General features: G+C 36.3%; 2 protein-coding genes across 5 annotated transcripts in view; one reads left to right on the forward strand and one right to left on the reverse strand.

The window, feature by feature from the left end:
- Positions 1–1,230: 1,230 nt before the first annotated feature.
- On the forward strand, positions 1,231–7,258 carry LOC110832610 (uncharacterized). Of its 4 annotated transcripts, none has more exons than XM_087347672.1 (6): positions 1,231–1,382; positions 1,498–1,628; positions 1,725–1,887; positions 2,888–3,519; positions 3,733–4,247; positions 7,119–7,258. In XM_087347672.1, the coding sequence occupies exons 1-5, from the start codon at positions 1,346–1,348 to the stop codon at positions 4,231–4,233; spliced, it is 1,464 nt and encodes a 487-aa protein (XP_087203798.1). In that variant the 5' UTR covers positions 1,231–1,345; the 3' UTR covers positions 4,234–4,247; positions 7,119–7,258. The 4 variants fall into 4 exon arrangements, with proteins under 4 accessions (XP_087203798.1, XP_087203799.1, XP_087203797.1 ...); XM_087347673.1 differs by lacking the exon at positions 7,119–7,258 and adding an exon at positions 5,497–6,834; XM_087347671.1 differs by lacking the exon at positions 7,119–7,258 and having other exon boundaries at positions 1,232–1,382; positions 3,733–4,553.
- Positions 5,581–20,392, reverse strand: part of LOC110832607 (glutamate receptor ionotropic, kainate 2) — a 199,903-nt gene continuing 185,091 nt past the window's right edge. Inside the window, exons 10-19 of the mRNA XM_087347677.1 lie at positions 18,839–19,042; positions 16,250–16,354; positions 15,163–15,444; positions 14,537–14,863; positions 11,998–12,195; positions 10,044–10,269; positions 9,226–9,390; positions 7,484–7,584; positions 7,144–7,296; positions 5,581–5,913 (exon numbers count right to left, since the gene is read on the reverse strand). Coding sequence (XP_087203803.1) covers positions 5,848–5,913; positions 7,144–7,296; positions 7,484–7,584; positions 9,226–9,390; positions 10,044–10,269; positions 11,998–12,195; positions 14,537–14,863; positions 15,163–15,444; positions 16,250–16,354; positions 18,839–19,042 — 1,827 coding nt within the window. The 3' untranslated portion in view covers positions 5,581–5,847. The remainder of the gene's footprint in view (positions 5,914–7,143; positions 7,297–7,483; positions 7,585–9,225; positions 9,391–10,043; positions 10,270–11,997; positions 12,196–14,536; positions 14,864–15,162; positions 15,445–16,249; positions 16,355–18,838; positions 19,043–20,392) is intronic.

Below are 20,392 nucleotides of genomic sequence, written 5' to 3' on the forward strand. Positions count from 1 at the left end.
GAGGTCTTCAGAGACCCTTTAAGTGCTAGCATGAGGTGGGTTATAAATTTGCCAGGCTGGACAGCTGATGGGAGGTGCTGCAATTCAAGGGTCATGTTTACAAGATATGATAACCCATGGGTTGTTTTTTGGCTATTAGAAACTGACCTCCTGAGGATTAAATGATGGCATTACAGTTCATTGATCATAAATATGTTTTAATGCTTCTTTACTAGCATGTATATTGAAAAGTTATAAATGCACAACTGCACTTTACACTAAATACTCTTCACAAGGAAACACTTCAACAGTAAGAGCAGCTGCTTTAAGTTAGAAAATGTCACAATATGATTTTTCATAGCCTTACAGGCATCAGTCATTTGTTGCAACTACAATTTGAATAGTTTAACATTTAAAATGAACAATTTAGACCACTTGCGTGCGTCCACTCCGAACAAACTGAAAAGTGGTGTATGATGTTTGACAGCAATTCACATTGGCCTTCTGAGACAAAATGTCCATCTTTGTTCCTGCAGAGTTTCCAACACATATACGTACATTGAAATTTAATTGTTTGTGAGAAAAATCAAAATTGCCATTGTGAGGGGATTAGTATCCTGGCTTATGTTTTACCTTAAGCTCAAAATTAGTTTCATCTTGACTTGAATCCTCATTACCCATGTCTATTGAAAGAGTCAAAAGTCGGGATGTATCTGCTGCAGCAGCAAACACGTTGGTGACATGTCAAAACAACAAAGTGGAATTAGTCATCATCTGCACTCCAACTAAATTTTAAATTGGAAATGACAATTTGTAACCTCTTCCAACACGGAACTCAGCAGCTACATGAAGGTGAAAATAACAGTAAGTTTAAGATACAGGAATATTAATAATTGTAAATTTGTAACCTGATAAGCAGAGAATGTCACAACTAATTCGAAGAAAGCCATGGATAAATTGTTGATACTAGAACTCGCCAAAAGTTTTGATTGGATAAGGCAATGTTATGGTTGTGGGACTGGTGTAAACAACCTTTAATACTAGAAGTGACACGTCATTTCAGGGACATCTTTGTTCCACATGGCTGGAAGTTACAACAGACTTCCTAGTTTCTCAGGCCTATTGGTTTCGATTTCGGTTCATGCTAAACTGTATAAAACTAATGTAAGGACAATGGTCGGCATGCATTTACGACATCTATCGGTAACCAACTAGAATTACTTGAACAAAGCATACACTAATTTTATTATTTTCTGTGCTTCGTAAGATCTATGACATAGGCATAGCCAACCTTATGTTTTCTTGGGAACGATGTGGGTATAATAACATCGTCTTGTGCAGTATAAATTTGAACTAATTCGTCATAATGGACAGTGAAGTAGTGAATTGTGTAAAATTGTTTAGTAAGTATAATAATGTATAAATTACCACAATACGTATTGTAATATGAGAATGAAACAGGTTCAACAACCACCAGTGTATTTGGCGGGTTATTTAAAAGCAATATTTTCTTTACAGTCAAGGCTAACGTTAGAAGAGTGCAAATTGCTTTGGCACTTGCTATAATAAAATCCAAACCAGAAGGTATTACAGCTGTTCAACATGCCGCTAACATTCAAGCTCGTTACAGGATTAAATATTCCAACTGTGTAAGTTTTGTAATTCAGTGTGACACAAACGGCCTAAAACAAAGACGATTTCACTGTGAACTGAAGTAACTAAACATGAACACTGCTTTATTACAGGTGCTTGAATGGTCTGGTAGTTCAAACCAGTTTGTTACATATGATCAGAAGATGCTTGCTTTGCAGCAAGGACAGCTTATATCAAGTCTCTGGGGAGCCTTGCCCCAGCTGACAACGATTGATCCTATACACAGTGAGCCCCAGAATTTACAGATGTATCAAGGTGAGAGAATTGTTATTTTCATTACAGTTACCATCAATTTTATTGTTTGAAATAATGACAATTTTTTCTTATGCTGTAATGTATGATAAGAACAGTGGTTCTTCCCCGCTGTTTATAATAAGAACATTATGTGAACATAGGTTTAGCAGACCAAAACTTATTTAGGGTCTGCATTGACCAAACAGGGTTTCAGGAAGGACCTTAGAACACTTATGTTCTTTGAATAGCTTGCATTCAATAAAGAAACTGCCCCAGATTATAAATTAATAATTTTGTAGGCAGTTGGAATTTGACCAAGAATTTTGATTAAAGTTTGTCAATACAGAGTCTTCTGCAGCTATTATTCCTGTGAATATTACACACATGTTTGATCCCTGCATGTTAGATGGTTGAAGGATGGGTTTACAGCCAAAGGGAGACATTGATACAATTTTGGGGTCAAATTTGAACCACATTCTTTAAAATCTTTTGTTATATATTTAAGTAGTTTTGCATTAATATACATTTTCTTTACCTGAAAGTCATGAGACATAACCTCAAATGTTTGTTAGTTATGACGTTTAAATTGAAAAGTAAATAAGTATTCTATGTGGTCATCGTGTTCTTTTGCATGATATCAACTGAAGTCTAATAATTAAAAACCCCTATTAAAACAAGCAAGGCAATCATATTTCACATATTAATGTTTTATATTTTGCAGAATTTTGACATTTCACATTAATTTAATGTTGTTACATGTTATGAAGTTTTCTATAAGGAGATACTGGACCAGAAAGAAATATGTGTTTAATTTAAACTGGACTGGAAGCTGTCAATGTGATGCATCTGTATCCAAACAAATATTTGTAAAGAGGGTAGGAGGTGAAGAGAAAAGTCTGAAACCCTTACTAGGATTTGAATCTCAGTCATATAATCTATGGCCAGTTACTTTTGGATAAGCTGTACATGTATCGTCCTATACAGACCATCATATATTGATTTTAATATATGACATTTTCAGGTTGTTCGAATGACATGTTTGAGAGTGAAAACAATATGAGTTGGACTGATGTTCAAGTGGGTAATGACAGTGATGATTTAATGATGGAACAAAATGAGATAAACCTTCAGTTTATTCAAGCTATGGTTCAGTTGAAATCTGTTGCGAATAGCTGCTCGTACGTTCCAACATCTGAGTTGCAAAACATTCTTCTGACTGTAAATACTGGTAATGACAGAGAGGTGAAAGAGTTTCAGACTGACTGCAGTCATGGACCGGACAGATCTGTAATACCCAATTTTCCTCATTCCGAACTGGATTTTGGTTTTGTAACTAACAGAGGTTCTAGTGTTTCTAGTGGGATACTAAAATATATAATCCATTCATCGGATGCAAATCGTCTCCTGGTTCGCTCAATAGAATCTGTTCTTCAGTATTTGGGTCAGAGCATATTGACTGAAAAGTATGAGTCATTAGATAAGATTGTCCAAAACTGGAAGGGCTCTGTTCTGGAATATTCACTGAATGTTGTGGTTGAACTCGTGAACTATTTTGGATGCCAAGGAGAAGAGCAAAATGAATGCCGTGAAGTTTGCTTCGGTTTCATTCGCAATGTTGTCGACAAAATTCTCAACACCGATTCACTAAATATGGTAATGTTTAAATTTTTTTGTTAAAGTAGTATTTGAAGATAATGTCAATATATATTACTCTTTCTAAATCAGCTTCCTTGCTTATAGACTATAGTAACATTACAAGGTTAAACTTGATATAGATGTTTTTCCATAATTTACTTATTTTTATATTCATATACAAAAGTAAATTTCCCTTGAAAGGCATTTTTTTCAGATTGTTTCTCTTTACAGCACCCTGTATGGACTCGGCAGTGTTGTATTATAGTTGAGATGGGAAACAGCAAATTCTTATGCATTGATTTTCTCAACTACTTGATTGACGTGATACAAATTATGACTAGAAACCTAAAACCGAAAGCTGCGTCAGCTAATGTCGAAAATAAAGACCTTCCAGTCTACAAACCAGGAGATATAGAAAGAAGTTTTTATATATTCTACATGACAGAGAAACTTCTGAAGAAGTGGAAAAGTTTCCAGTCGTCAAAGATGTCAACAAATATGAATGATACATCACGGGCTCACAGTACTAATATATTAGATCTCTGGAGACAGAACTGGTGTAGATCATCCAGCAACACAAAATCACCAGGCCGAAGCAATGATGTAGAGTTGAATCCAGCGTCCAGATGGAAGGATGTACTTGAGGAATTGGTAGTCAATTTCACTGAAGATTATCCATTCTTTACATTGTATTCATTTCAGTGTTTGGAGCTTCTTCAGCCAGAAAATTGAAATATTTACCACATGTAAGTCTCTGAACTACTTTACTGAGTGTTAAGTAATTAGTAAATGTTTTTCCTGCTAAATTTAATTAAGAACCAAATGTATTTTAGTTTATAATTCCCTTGAATTAAATGTGTTAAGTGTTTTTACCTGCTGAAATGTGGCAGGAAAGTTAATTTTTCAAAGATAAATATAAACAAATTTTCATGGCTGTGTAAACACACACACACTTATGATCATATCTCAAAAAATACTACTGTTGGTACTGGACGGTGTTATCAGTCACCTCCCTTCCATTTGCTTTTATTGTAATAAATGATTACTACACATTTATTAATTATTCTTGAACAAAGAATTTTAACTTTTAGATTTGTTATTCTTAAGATGTTCCTCTAGTTATAAGAAACTACTTCCTGTTTGATTTATAGCAATATAAACAAATGCATTTCCCACTTAAACAATAAAATACTTCAGATTTAAATTAGAGCAGCCGTCAGTTGTTCAAGATCTTTCACAGAAACTTGACTTTGATAGTGGTTTTGTTAAATGTGTCATGCCTTTTGAGTTAAAAAAATAATCAATGCCTTTTTTTTAAAAACTTCCTTTTATTTGTTTTTAATTTTCTTTTTAAAATACAACAAAAACTGCATTAAGATACAACAACAAAAAAACAACTTTGTCTTCTTTGAGGAGGTACAATGAAAATACAGTTCCACTCCAGACTGTCGTAAATAAGGCTGTCTTTTTTCAGCCATCATTATTTCCAGTTTACATCTTAGGGTTATATTAGGCCGTGCAGTCCTAACATTGCGAGATTAACCAGTCTTAAATGGTTGGCAGCACTGCTGTACAATCCATAAATTGTTGTTACAGTGACGACAATGACACTTATTATTTTCATTCCGACTTCACTCATATCTGCTTTATTATTTTGAAGAATACAGGTCAACTTTTCATTCATGTTAATACTTTATTAGCGCTTCCACTTTAAAGCCACATTCTTCTTTTCGGTCTGTGATTTTAAGTTCACACTTTAACGGCAGCGGACGCAAAGTAGAAAATGTTTTACAAATTATATTCCTACGGGTTTGGTAGTCTCATGGTAACAAATGAAAATTTGGTTCAGAAATCATGAATTTGATCCCTGATGAGATATTTTCTGTGCACAGCTGAATTTTAGATTTTGGTAAAGTTGAGGGTATGGGGGGGGGGGGGGGGGGTCACTATTTTCACAATTATTACTTCACTGGGAGTATTCTTTCTTCTCAACAGGCACACAGAGGACAGGAATGCTGTTAAGATCGTAACCAAAGTTGGTCACCACAAAACAAATTATGTGTTTTTACCCACATCCAATAGAAGCGTATAAAAACGTTTTAATAACACATTTTATGAAGCAGTGATACATGTTCCTTTGCACTGTTAAACAATACTGTTCATAAAACCACTCTTATAAATTTAAAAATCCACTTATAGTGTTCGTACTTATAAGTAAACGTCTGCAACATCATCGCTCTCTTTATCACAGTAAAATCGTTCCAAGTTTTTAAAATGTAAGTTCTTTTTTGTTTTGATTCTTGGGGTGAAGTTCAAGGCTTCACTGTTGGTTGAGTGTCACTGTCACTAGGTGTCAGGGTCATAGCTCAGGGACGATTTCTTCATCTCCATCATTGGAAGAATTCCCGTCTCCTGGAAAAGAACGTGCGATACATATCAAACTCATAAAATGTGCTAGTAAATATGAAATTAATCTTTATAAGTTTACGTAAATTGCAACTTCCTTTATAATTCTCTATTAGAAACATGATACTTCTAAATTAACATTGTTCAGAATTTCTTCATAAAGGTGAAGCATGATTTTTACATGACAAATTTCATTACAGGTCTGTAAAGTGTTCTTGGGTCAAAATATAAGTCAGAACTAAGGAATTCCTTACTCCACAAATATAGAGATAATGTATTTAAAAGTAGTTTGAACCAATTGACTTTTTTATCAGCTTCTACAGCTTACGTTCATTCCAATTCAGAATAAATTGATATTTTTGTGATGTTATTCGGTGTCTTTTATTGCAAGTGAATAAATTTACAGCACGCTGTACATAGTTTCATGTAATCTGAGTACCATTTTACATTTATGTGTATGCGATCAGTGCTTAAATTGCAATAAAAATTTGTCAGATTTATTTCTGTGTCCAAGGTCACAAAATTTAATGAAAAATACATTTTATTGTTATTTAGCTTGCTGCCTGCTCAGGGTTTAGGAAATTGAAATTGTTCCTCATGGGAGAAAATAATAACAGTCATTGTATATACATCATGACCGAAGTGGTAACAGTACTGTTTTATATAATTCGCCAAGTTATCACATGGCAAAGCATTTTAATGTCTAACAAGTTAAACTGACAAACGCTACCTTGGGGTACCATAAAAATTACCATGTTACTTATACAATGCAATGTGTCTTATTTGGGGATTAATGCTAATAAACTAACATATGTTAATATTAAATGAATTTCGTGGAAATCTGTCAAAGGACTCGAGAGATTAATTTATTCTTGTAAAGAAAAGTGGTTTTCAAGCCCAAGTGAATTAAAGAGAATGGAATTTATACACAGGTTGTTCCAAAAACGTTAACCCAACTTTGGTGGTCACTTGCCACTTAATTTCTCACCACTGTTAACTGTGCCACGAATCTAACCATGGTCATTTTAAACACCTACACTAGATTTGCTAATTCACCAAATGCCAATGCTGCCGTATGTAATGGTTTAATTTATTCAAATGTTTTTATTTAATCTACTGAATGTGTGTACGCATATTTTCGGAACACTCTGTATTACAATTCTTGTGACATAGAAGTGCAATTTTTCAAGTTTCGTTCCCTTTGACATTAGGCAAGGGAGGGAGGTACTCACTGACCCCGTTGATATGCGGCATCTCTAATGCTGCTGGAACGTACGTGGTGCCTGGGGAACACCGCGTACACGACCTCTTCAGCGCTGGCCTTTGCCTCGACCCGTGACACCGCACGGCGAACCGCAGTTCCTCTGCCATCTCCGAACACAACGATTGCTGCAGTATGGCAAAAGTTTTTTTAACGCTTTAACTGGATCACTCTGTATTTAATGCGTAAACTATTCTAGCAGCTGGATAACAGTGGAAGTGTTTCAGGTTATTTTGTCCCTGGTGGCAGACTTCCTGCAAAATATATCATGACTTATTGAGAAAACTTTTCAAAATTATTAATACTTTTACGTACCCTGTCAGTTTGAGCGTTTTTCTTCGAATTCCAACAGAATTCCAATATGGCGACGAGAATCGCAAGAGCGAGACCACACAGTAGTACAACGAACACACCCCCTAAAACAAACACGCACAAAATATTGTGTCACTCGATTGAAAATAGCTAGTAATTGGTACTAGGAATAGTTAATTCGGGATAGAATGTCTGGGAGCCGATCACAATAACCCCCCCCCCCGATTTGACAATAAGGTACGGCCTTGCATCTGTCGAACAATTAGATAACGTGATTTTTTTAAGTTTTTAGTATGTGTTATAAATAATTATACGCACTTGAAATTGTCAGCTAATTTATGAACACCCGGTATAAGATAATTTGTTGCAGTTTATAAGTTCTCGTGTGCTTAATTAAGCACCACGCAATGAATGTATGTATGTATGTATGTGTACGAGAGAGAGTATAGCTCTGTGCGTGCACTCTTAGCCAGTCTTGGGGAAAGATGTTTGACGAGAAATGATTTTCATAACACGAGACACTATTTAGGTTCTTACTTCTTCTCATACTTTCTCATAAGCTGTGACATGAGAGAGCTCACTCACTGTCCGGTGACGCGCTCTAGGTAAGGTTTTAGAACGTTTGGTGCCGGTGTAAACACGTGAAGTATTATGTACATTAACGTAATTATAATTAGCATTATGAAACGAACATTTAAGTATAATAGTGAAAATCTATTCTACCAAATTAAATTAAGACGTACGTCTAGCTAGTATTTATGGTTTAGACTGAGCTTAATTCGGTACGTAAACTTTTGACATTGTGCGACATGTTGGGACAGTGTGTTCAGTGTTTGCAAGTGCCGTGTTAATGTTTTTTTACAACCATGAAGATGGTTCATTCATGTTTATTTGTGTGACAGTAGATTTTATTTCTTGAATGTGTGGATAAAACGTGTGAAGTGGCAGTCACAAGACGTAGTGAATATTCCTTATACAGCACATTTTGGGGTATCTCGAAATGGCCATTAGGAGTGTCGGTGAGTACATCGTTATTTATTGTATTTGAATAGATTTTGGTGTCCTAAGGATTTAAGACTCGGGAAGGTAATGAGTACCAACCGGACTATATTTTAACCAAGTAATTAGTGAACAAAGGAAAATTATCTCAACCAGCTCTGGCTTAATCTAGTCATTTTGCAACGTATTAATTTGTTACCAAGATAACCGTCGGTGGAACTTTTGAGATAGAGGATACCTAAGTATAGACGGGAGAATAATATTAAAATTGATGTTAAATGTATTGAGTCTGAGGGTGTGGAATTGAATAAGTAGCCTTGGAATTTGTGTTGCTCAGAAGAAGACATATTTTCATTCCAATAATTTTATCCCACCATCCATTGGTCAAATGTGTCCTACGTTTGGAAGATACCAAATTTTAAACCACTACAAAACTACCAGCAAAATTACAGTTCTAGCGGGACAGCTTTGCTTTTTTTATAATTTAATATTTAGTACAGATGAATTTCGGTTGAAATACTACATGGGAGGTGGGGGGGGGGAAGCTTTACTAAATGTTTTAGGGGCGAATTTAGTTTTAATTTGTGTCGGCACGACATAACCCACGTTTTATAGGAAGCGGAAATAGAAATTTATTGATGTTCTCAAAAAGCGACTGATTAAAACGTGAATCACAGTTCTGTGATCCGGAACATGACGTGTCTCAGGTGTCAATTTACTTCGTCAGTCATGTATTTCAGATTTACCGATGTTTTCAACGCCGAGGGCGTTGGCCTTGGACTCTTTACTCTTGTCGTCCCTGTTGCATACGTCTCCCGTGTTCTTCCACCATTTGTCATACAGGATCTGGATTATGCCCTTTTCCTGTAGCTCTAGTACGGCTAGTGAAATCTTGTCTCTCCATGGCGACCCTGAAACATTTCATAGATTCATTAGTAGACAGCCGTGAATATCTCAAATCCTACGTTAAGGCTTTTCTCATACAAAGTGCGAGCTATCTGTTCCACGAGTGATCTGAAGTACTCTTAACCGAGATGTATATACGAGGTGCGATCAGAAAGTTTCAAGACTGTGTCAATAGAGGGCGAACCGGATGTAGTACGAGCTTCTGCCGCTAGGGGGTGCGGCATACATTCATAGTGAATCAGTGTGCCAGCCGGCATCATCGAATTAGCATTTGTTTCTTAGTTACGGGCGTTTTGGTAGTGCATTACACCGACCCTCCTGCGATTTCGGAATGGCGTGTGCATCAAATTTTGCCAAAGACTCGCCAAAACGGCTACGGAAACCTATGAAATGCTAAAGCAAGCATTTGGGGAGTCCGCAATGGGTCGTGCACAAACTTTTTATGTGGCATTCACGTTTTAAAAATGGCTTCGCAGCGGCGCTGGGATCGTTGTGTTCACTCCCAGGGGAACTACTTCGAGGGTGATGGATGAATTTAATACCTGAGATAAGTGTACGGGTTTTTATACGCGCAGTCTGGAAACTTTCTGATCGCACCTCGTATATCAAATTATTCTCACACTCAGTTTCTAATTGGAGTCTGTGGTAGGTTCCTCACCTTTAGGAGTAGCTATGCCATAACCCTTGGAGTCCAGTAACCCTCCAATCTGCGTTAGGTTGCAGTCTCTCTGGACAGCGTAGTCCAACATGGTGGACTCCATGAGAAACGCGTAGTTTCCATCTAACACGCGCGTCACGCCCTCCTCGTACGATGACACGAACACAGACGGTCTCTTGCTATCCATGAACCTCCACATCTTTTGGTAGATGCCAATTTTGGAGTCCTGGAAACGAAGTATATTTAAACGTTTTAAAGCTGAAGTTCGTCTAAATGGCATTTAAGAATTTGCCCGTACCTCATAGAGAACACCACACTTCTACTGTTATAAAGATTATTAATTGGTTAATCCTGCTTAAGGAAGTAATCCATTTTAAAGGTGAGAATAACACGTAACACATAAATACGGGGAAAACAGTTATTGAGGCAGATGCTGTGTTTGCCGAAAAGTTGGATAATCGTAAGCATTCAGACGTGGTTTATCCCCAAAAGTCGAAGTTACAGATTGTATTTCAGAAACAAGAACCAGAGGACAAAATCATTTTAAGAGACGGCCGTTCTATTAATCAGGACATGTTTAATGTTTTATTATATCCCGGGTTTACCGTGCAAAACATAATTACGTGCAGTCCTCTAGTTAATTCAGTCGAAATTCCTGTAACATTTCAGAAACCCTCACTGCTTCTCTTTTAGATTTCTCAGCATTTCGTAGCAATAAGGACACAAAAATAATTGCATAAAGAACATTAACTCATCTCCTCTGCGTGATTTTATCGCAGCAGAGAGACTACTACGCCTGCAGCAATTATTGTTAATTAATTAAGGTTAGCTTCAGTGAAGACCCGTTCCTTTTGAAGTGGGAGAAAGTAGTTACAAAGTTTCCCGTCTGCACTGCCTGTGTGGGAGATGTAATTTGTAACGCTACCGGTTCTATAATCTCATACAAAATATAAATAAAGGAAAATTAAGCGCGATGTGATTCACTCGAGGCATGGACGCGGGTAGTTGTCATTTTGTCTAACGTAGCTTTTAATTATTTCACGAGCCATAGCAATTACGGTGACGAAATAATTACCAATACTTTACTTAAGAGGTTCTCAGACAGTGGGTGGTGACCTTGGAAGAGTTAACTAGTGATAATTCAGAGGGTCACGAAGTGCCTAGCAAACAAATCCTTATCAAAATCGATTTAATATTTACTGGTTTTAAAAGAGGTGCGTGAATGTGCATTATGAATTGTAGATCTTAACGTGATATGTTTATAAGATATTGTAGGTGCGTCATATTGTGATTTTATTTAAAAATAGTATTAAAATATATTAAAATTGTCCGTCAATCACAATAAAGTAACATAAGATAATTAAATGGTTAAAATGTTATCCTTTGTTCCGTATCGAGTACTCGATTTACATATGAAACATGTCGAGAATGTTCCATATGTAAATCGAGTACTCGATACGGAACAAAGGATAATATTTTAACCATTTAATTATCTTATATTACTTTATTGTGATTGACGGACAATTTTAATATATTTTAATACTATTTTTAGTGATATGTTTGTTGTACCATATACGGTCATTTTATATAATGACTAATTATTGAGAACATTTATAGGTAGCTGAATTTAAGATTTATTTAAATTATGAGTTATGCTGTACCCACAAGGACATTGACAAAATTTTGGCGTCGAAATCAGTATCAGATCAAATCTGAAATCCTGTAATTGGTTTTGGGGGTAAATAATGCGGACGGACAGAGGGACACAACATTGTATTGTGTGTTCATTAATATCCCAAGAAAATGAAGTGTAAATTTTTTATGTTTGCTAAATAAAACAAATATTTATATGAACACACTAAATTACAAGGTAGTTTTACGGAGTTAAAAAGTGTATTTAAAACAAGTAGACAATTGAAGGGTATTGTGGTGTTCATAAATGTCCAGTCCTCACCCTGAAGAATGTCATGGTGGAGCCGCCCTCCAGGGTTCCGTAAGAGATCTCGGTTTGTTCTGCCAGGTCCGCTGCATTTTCTATCGGGGTGATCATCCTCTCCACCGTGAGGAAGGCCGCCAGGTTGGCCGTGTATGACGAGATGATGATGAGGGTAAAGAACCACCAGATACCTCCAACGATACGCGTCGAAGTCGCCTGCAGGTTAATAAGAACGGCTGACGACTTCAGGGTACGCAGGTGTCAACTGGATACACGTCATTGCTGACATTTGAAATTGCCAGGGTACCCGGAATATGAACTGGATAGGCGTAACAAACAAACGGAATTGCTGGAAGTGTCAGGGTAACTAAGTGTTAAAAGGTTAAATATCGAGAACACAATAGCAAACACATATGTCGCACAAACGTGGTTTTGCAACTCGCAAACCAGCTTCAGTTCATAACAACTTTGGCAGATTAACATCTTATTATATCATACTTAGGCGCATAGACAAATAATTCATCTGCTCATGTGTTAGAACTTTCAGACATTTCAGTCAATTGATCTCTTGACAGTCATTTAATTACGACGTGTTTTAGAAACTGACTAAAATCTGGTGTACGTGATTATCGAATCAGCTGTTCTTACGTGCCACAGTCAACAGACGCACATTAAAGAATCAAACCACAATTTTAGAAGCAAAATTAATATAACAAACTACATTTTTGTAGAGGTCAATCCTTTACCAAGATGTTATTTTTGTGTCCCCAAGACTTGTGTCTGTGAGCGCTCCGTGTGGCGATAAATTTGGCATTAAGGTCGTTAGGCTTTCTGTGGCACATTCACACTGCATGGATTTCTTTCATACTCTATTTTATTAAATTGAATTTATGAAGGATTACAGTCTCAACCTCCTGAAGAATATTTGATCCTTGCCGTTTCTGAGATTGAAAGACGCTAAGACAGAATTATTTGATTCGTAGTCAGGACTTGCATCACTAAAACTGTATTCTAACCACAGTCTTTGCGATTTACACATATTAAAATGGTTTCAGTTCTTTCTAAGTGAATTTCAGATCATATATTGCAGAAACACTACAATTCTCAAGTGACAGAATTTTCTACGGAGATGTAAAAATATTTTTTTTTAGTTATTGTGTGGATTCATTTTAAAATACAATTAAAAGCTCTTATTTATTGCACATTGTCATTTTGGTATGTACACCCAAAGTGTAGGGTTCAGATCCTTATCCTATTGAAGTTTGTACCATAGAGTCTTGAGAAAATAAACACCTAAGATCCAATGCGGAAATGAGTTTATATACGTCCATCACAGTTAAGTGTATAACAAAAACACTGAATTAGCTTTAATATTAACGGATAATTCTCTGTCGATTAATTATTAAAACCCTGTTTAAGCTCAGTGGCAACTATAACAGTCAGTAATTACGAACTTTGCATTTATGGGTTTAATATGATTCTCTGCTTAAACAGGGATTTTTTTAATTTTCTAGAATCTTTGTAATGTGTTTTCTTAGAGGTACGGACTAAATTATTCGACGTTATTTAGACGTTAAATTAATTTCATGTTATCGAGTGTCGTGTAAGTGGCACCTGAAATATGAGAACATTAAAGAGTGACTATGAAACAATTATGAACACGAATCACAACATGTAATTGTAACTAAGCAACAAAAATACGTATTGGCCATGCTCACAACAGTTTGCATATAGAATATGCAATGCACAGTTAAAACAAATTTACAAGCACAACATGAGGTTAAGCGATCCATAAAACACGACATACTGAAGACAGTTTACAACAGTCAGCTTTGCGTCTAAAAATGTGAGTACTACATTTTCCTGGGATGAATCCCGTTATGGAAATCTATTTCATGAATATACACAAATATATATTATTAAAATTGCCAAGGACAATGAGTTTGCACAAAAGTATTGTTAAGTTGCTTTTACAATTCAGAACACTTAAAGCACATTAAAACATCTTCATTTTGCAGTGCAATGTTACGCGAAAACACACAATAAAACACAGTAATGGGTGCTTATTTCATGCAAAACTCTATAGTACACAACATGCTTCTCAGTGTGCAAAGTTTTCTAGCTATTAGGTTGTTTTTTTGGCGAGATAACCAATTTATTTTCGAGTGCTGCTTATTTGCTCCCGATAATTAGAAAGTTCTTTTACTTACACGTTCTGAAACGTTATAAATATTTTATATAAATTTATCCATTTCTTAACACACATATAATATGTGACTTCTGTACAGATTTTTCAACACTGTAGCATAATCCATAACTTTGAAACGATTCTATTCTCAATAAAAACCCATGATTTATTTATTTATTTTAAACAAATAGATTATGTCAGTTAAGGCTTCGTGTTAGCCGGGCTAACATGGCCGTCCCGGTTAAAATGAACGCTACGCTCCTAGACGATTAATATCATTATTGACTCTTGTCAAGTCTCATATATTTACGTAACAATATCGGAGATTTGCGATAAATCGATATGAGTATCGAGACTCCATGGTACTACCTTAGGATTGAGGTCTGATCCCTGCTGCATTAAAGTTCCGATTGTAAACCAGAAACTGTTGGCCAGGGTGAAGTCATTTTCGATAACGAGAAGTGTTGTCGCCGTGTGGCAGTCCTGTAGGCTTAGTGTGCTAGGGGGTTGGCAGTCACACCCCATGTCCCCACCCCCAACGCAAGGGTTGAGCTCACTCCATTCGTACGGCGAAAATCGTGCTACGACCCAAATCGTGACCGATACCACGACGTAGGCCCCGAACATACACAGCCAGACCTCCGCCGCTAGCGGGTTCAGGAAGGAGAACAACCGACTAGGCATGCTCTCAGACACCTGTAAGAATGCACCGTGTAGGCTTCTCATATGGAGGACCGAGGGATGGGGGCTGAGACGTCTAAGGGTTGTGAACCCAGTCTTGATTTTCATGACACCATCAGTCGTTCATTACATCTCGAAGAATAAGTGAGTAGTCAATAAATCAAGACAGAGTCCATGGAGACTCGAGGACATATGAAGTTGTGAATGGAATCAGGTTTAGGAAGAATATAACACGTATTCAAATGACGCCTTTGATATGGGTAAGCTCGGAAATGTTCAGTTATACTGTACCTGTAAGGGAAGGATTACATAACATTGACACCCAACTGAGCGACTACCTTAGGGTTGAGTCCAGACCCTTGTCTCAGGAAAGTACCAGTGATGAACCAGAAACTGTTGGATACAGAAAACTGATTCTCCACTACGTCTGAATCTGCGAGGCACGGGTGAGGGTTGTTCCACTCGTAGGGTGAGAAGCGAGCCATGACGAACAAGGTGAAACTGACCATCAAGTAGGCTGCTAGTACGTAGATCCAGATTTCTGCTGCTAGTGGGTTCATGAAGCTGAACAGTCTCGTAGGCTGACTTGTTGGTACCTGTACAAGTGGCTGGCAAGTGTTAAAGTATCCGATCTTCCATGTTTAATTTTTTTAACACAAGAGATTTTTTTTTGTATTTTCCTTGTAATTTACAGTTATGTTATTGTAGAATCATAAACAATAATTTATTAATCTATAAAAGTAAAGTGAGCGAATATCAAAAGAACAACTACCCTGTGTCTATACGTGAAGACCGTTTCAATTATTCGAACTCAAAGACCCTTCAGAATAATTTACAAAGTTAATACATTTCCTATTTATCATTCTGAATCACCCTGTATAATGTACACAGTTAAAAAGGGTCCTAATCCAAGAAGCAATGAATCCGTTTGCCTAATCTCATCATAAACACTTAAATAAGTGCGTCCGTCTTTACTAAAAGAGAGAGAATCTGTTTTATTCCTCCATTCAACTACAGACTAGTTATTTTCTCTGCTGAAAGCTGGGCGTTTAGATAAAAATCTATAGCTACGACACACATTCAGAAGCAATTCCAGTCTGTGATTCGGTTTGGAAGCACAAAAGAGCGTAATGTAAGGGAAATTGTTATTTATGAAACCCAGATTTATAACATTTTATAAAATGTACTGTGCCAGCTGCTAGTTATTGGCTTCTTACCCCAAAAACCTGGGTTTATTCCCGTATGACTTTATGTGTGTTTCATGGTAGACGCGGTGGCTGTAGGGCAGATTTTTGTCCGAGTCTCAAAAACAATTATTTTCGATTTTTACAAAAGTTCAAAGAAGTGTGCATTCACTAACACATTTTACCCTCACATGACCACATAGATTAATGAAGCTACCTTGAACAGTATTCCAATGCCGAGGTTCATAAAGGGCTTGGTGAAATCTATGACACTTTCTCGTGCGTAGTTGATGGTCATTGAAGCCACTGCTAAATCCGCTCTCTGTAAAAGAAATAGAAACAAGAAAGACATTACACTGAAATCTTGACGTCTTCTTGTTATTATGAATATTTGTGCCGTGAACTTAAAAAGAGAATTATTCTGTAACACATAATAATATGTTCATTGTAAACCTGCTTTTATAACTTTTAAAAATCGAATTAAATAAATTACAGAGTGGAAATCATGCAGTGTCTCTGCGACTATTAAAATATCAGAAGAAATATCATGTTAATCAGTAGGAAAACGTCTACAAATGAAGATGTGGTTCTGTAAGATCGGCTAAAAATGTTATTCTCTCGTTTAGCGAGGTGATGAACGCAATTATAAATAAAATCTTACAATCAAAAGTGTTATTTTGTAGCTGAACAAGCTTGAAATTATCAGGAGGTGTACGCGGATAGAGGTCAATGAAATATCGCTTACGGGATGTGTATCTCTGACTTCATTCAGAACTTAGAACGAGGGACATGTCTCCTGAATTAGAGATAAAGAAACCCGTGTTTTTTAATTGTAACAAACCGCAAGCAAATCTCATGACTCACTGGCTGGTTGGTAAAGAATTAATTACACATATTCGGGGACTTAAATCTGCATCTGGTTTAGGAACCATCTTCTTCAATTTTACGAGAGTGTTTTGATATCGAGGCACTAGCAGTCTTTGCGAGCATGAGAAGAAGCTTAATGTCACACGTAATGCGTGCATAAGCGACCCATGACAGCAGAAACGTATACAATATATTGGTTCTTGAAATGTTAATGTAGGAAAATGTTTCTTTTCGCTTGTTCGTGGACGAGTAAGAATGTAATTTTTTCAAATATGTCGCATATTTGTGTTCTGAATAAAATATAATTTGGAGGAATCTAACTTAAGGCAGTGCAGGTCTCTTAAAGTATCTTACCTTAATGTCAATCTTGACTTCTGTGGCAAACACTGCTTCAGATACTAACTTCAGATGACTGAAGCATAGCAGTAACGGACTGACTGACAAACTGAATAACTTACCAGGCATCGAACTAACTAACTTTATGGAACAGAGTCTTTCATCAGAAGCTAATAGTACTCTCTGCTACTAAAATGGGTTTCAATATATTTTATGTTGATCATCTGTGAAACATTACGAGACGAGAAGTGACAAAATGGCGGTAATGTTTTAAATTTACCAACGTTCATAAGTTATTGCTATTTATGTATTAAATTATAAGAACTAATGTTCAAACCGACCAAAACCTAGTCTGTAATTCTAGTTCTAATCCCTAAAGTTTTATATTAGACCTCTATCATAATTCGTTCCCACAGGAATATCAAGAGAGAAACAAATGACTAAATGATGCACTTCTTGTCAGCCGGAAGTGCTAATATATATATATATATATATATATATATATATATATATATATAAAACAACCACGAGATCCTACATAAAACGTGGTGGGCATTCATTATTAAACCGCAGGAGAAATGGAAGAAACTGTTAGGTCTTATAAAAGTCTAATATTGGAAATTCTGATTTGTTATAGATTTTAATTAAAGTGTTCATACCATCCTTTTAATTTCATCTCTAAAAGTATTTTCACCGACCTTAATTAACTATTTACCTCTGAGTTTTCAGCATATGAGCTTATGACTTCTCACAATAGAAATCTCTAAACATTTTTAAAAGAAATATCCTCTTAAACTGAATACGAGTCAGTTCGTAACGAATGTCTAATAGTTATTAGATCGAATTTCAAAATCGTCCTCTTCCTCAACTTTCTCATGTTTACTGAGCGTTGCCCCATTGTTGCACTAAATATCTATCAGGCAATTACAATATTATGTCGGTATAGTGACGCAGGAAGCTGCGGCAATATCCGGCGTCCCAGATGGCGCCCTCTAGCGCTCTCGCATGCATTAAAACAAAAGGGAGTCGTCTCATGCACTCTATTTTAATTCGCATCCATTCTATTAGATTCAGATAGGCCCGCTGAGATTCTCTTATGAATAATATTATTACACAAGTTGGTTTAATGACGTGTTTGAATTTTAAATACCGGGGAAAACACAAAACTCAGATTATGGTGCAATCTGCTTCCGAATCGTATTTTGTAGCCCTGCATAAAGCGTCTACTATATTATAGCCTCATCTTCAGAAGTTCGCACGGTCGCCATATTGATATTTTTGGTTTACAGAAATAGAAAATAATTACTTATGTTCGTAAGTCTCTGTCGGCGTAATATTCACATTGAGTTTCATCAAAATCACTTGACCGCCATGGATGGTACAGACAACTAAAAATCAGCTTATATAATAAAAATTAGTAATTTTTAAATCAATAAATTTATTATTTAGTAAATCTATGACGATAAATGTTACGTTATATCATCCGTTAGTGGCCACTTAACTGTAACATACTGATTGTTTAGTTCCTCAAATAATTCATCCACTAATTAGTTATGACATTAATTAATAATATATTAGTGTGTCAGCGTAAGTGAGCGCTCGCCTTTTCCATGAGTTCTTTCACGATGCCGTTCCACTCCTTGGTTTCCGGGTCGTATACTCCGTACATGTGGTCGGGAACGAGGCGGATGGCATAGCGGAAGCCCACCTGGGATGCTATCCACTTAAGCAAGTCGATGCAGAAACCCTCGTATCTCGCGTTCCCTGTCAGGTTATGGTCTTCTTTCACCATAACGTACGGCTTCTCCTGCAACCAGCACAAACGGACACTCAGTATGTCGATTCTCCCAAAGAAATGGACGTTCCTAGTACAAACCCCGACCACTCTGCATAGAAATGAACCGTGTTAACTCAAGAAGTACATCTCCGAAAGCGCACATACTCAAGAGCTCTATCTCCGGAAACATAGTTTTCCAAGGATTCCATCTTCAGAGCTATATCTGTCGGAAAGTTATATATCTTCATAAAATTTCCTCTTTTAAATCACATAATCTAAGAGCTCCGACTCCGGAACCATATTAATCCACGAGTTTCATTTCTAGAACCATATTGATCCGAGAAAAATATCTAACTATGTTTGTCCAAGAGCTCCAGCTTTAGAACCGTTTTTCCGAAACCATATTGATCCAAAATTTCTGTTTAAAAATCTTAATTCGAATCTTGTACCACTTCACTATGGGTTGGACATAATCATTGAGTGCAACAAATTATAAATGTAATTAATAGGTAGTCGGTGATTCTGTCGAAAGGATTTCGTTATTATGAACGTCTTTAGTTATATTTAATAACTAATTACTATCCTAGAGACTCTTTATAATTGAGCCACATACTGTTCAATTTACTCTGAACAATTTAAGGGGTGTGTTGACGTTAGATATTATATTCTTATGGAGTGTGTCATCAGAAACAGTTTACATTCCAGACAAACGCAATACTGATTAGTCTAGCACAGTACTTCGTTGGTGAAATAATGAAGAAACACGCCCAAAGTTTCCCAACTTCTTAAGAAGACGTCCCTCTACACTCATTTATGGCCTAAGCTTTGTAATAAACTTTCTAATTACAGTATATATCATTTTAAATTCTACTTTTAATAGGATACAAATTGCTCGAGAGTCTTCACAAGCTCACAAATGGAGAGATGAAAATTACAAAACAGATAATTAAAAACGTCTGCTTAATGACGTAATGACACTTTTTACGTCTAAGTTTTTGAAAAACTGTCAAGAACAAACCTGCAGCTCATTTTCCTACATAAACGGAAATTTCACAGCGGATGTTCCTTTGGTTTATTTAACAACACTCCTTGAATTACGTTTTCTTTGCAAACAAGGTGCTGTGGAGTATTCTTTGAAACAGCAGTGAGGACTGTAGGTCATTATAAATTAAGTAGCTTCCCAAGATATTGTTAAGAGACTAAATTGTAAAGGATAAAATGAGTGGAACATGTAGGGTGTATGTGGTAAAGAAAAGATTTATACAGAATTATAGTTTAGCAAATTCTGAATTTTTGAAAATATATTTAAAATTCATTTAATGTCACGGGAAGAGATGGAAATGAGATTAGTTTGTTTCTACAAAAATGTAACAGAACATC

This window comes from Zootermopsis nevadensis, unplaced genomic scaffold (assembly GCF_977971745.1).
Source record: "Zootermopsis nevadensis isolate Lab colony 2312 unplaced genomic scaffold, Znev_1.0 Znev_ptg000012l, whole genome shotgun sequence".
Taxonomy (NCBI): Eukaryota; Metazoa; Arthropoda; class Insecta; order Blattodea; family Termopsidae; genus Zootermopsis; species Zootermopsis nevadensis.

Coding starts and splice junctions, on each gene's coding strand:
- LOC110832610 (XM_087347672.1), top strand. CDS start 1,346: ATGGACAGTGAAGTAGTGAATTGTGTAAAATTGTTTA. Junction 1,383..1,497: donor GAATTGTGTAAAATTGTTTA/GTAAGTATAATA, acceptor TTTTCTTTACAG/TCAAGGCTAACGTTAGAAGA. Junction 3,520..3,732: donor ACACCGATTCACTAAATATG/GTAATGTTTAAA, acceptor TTCTCTTTACAG/CACCCTGTATGGACTCGGCA.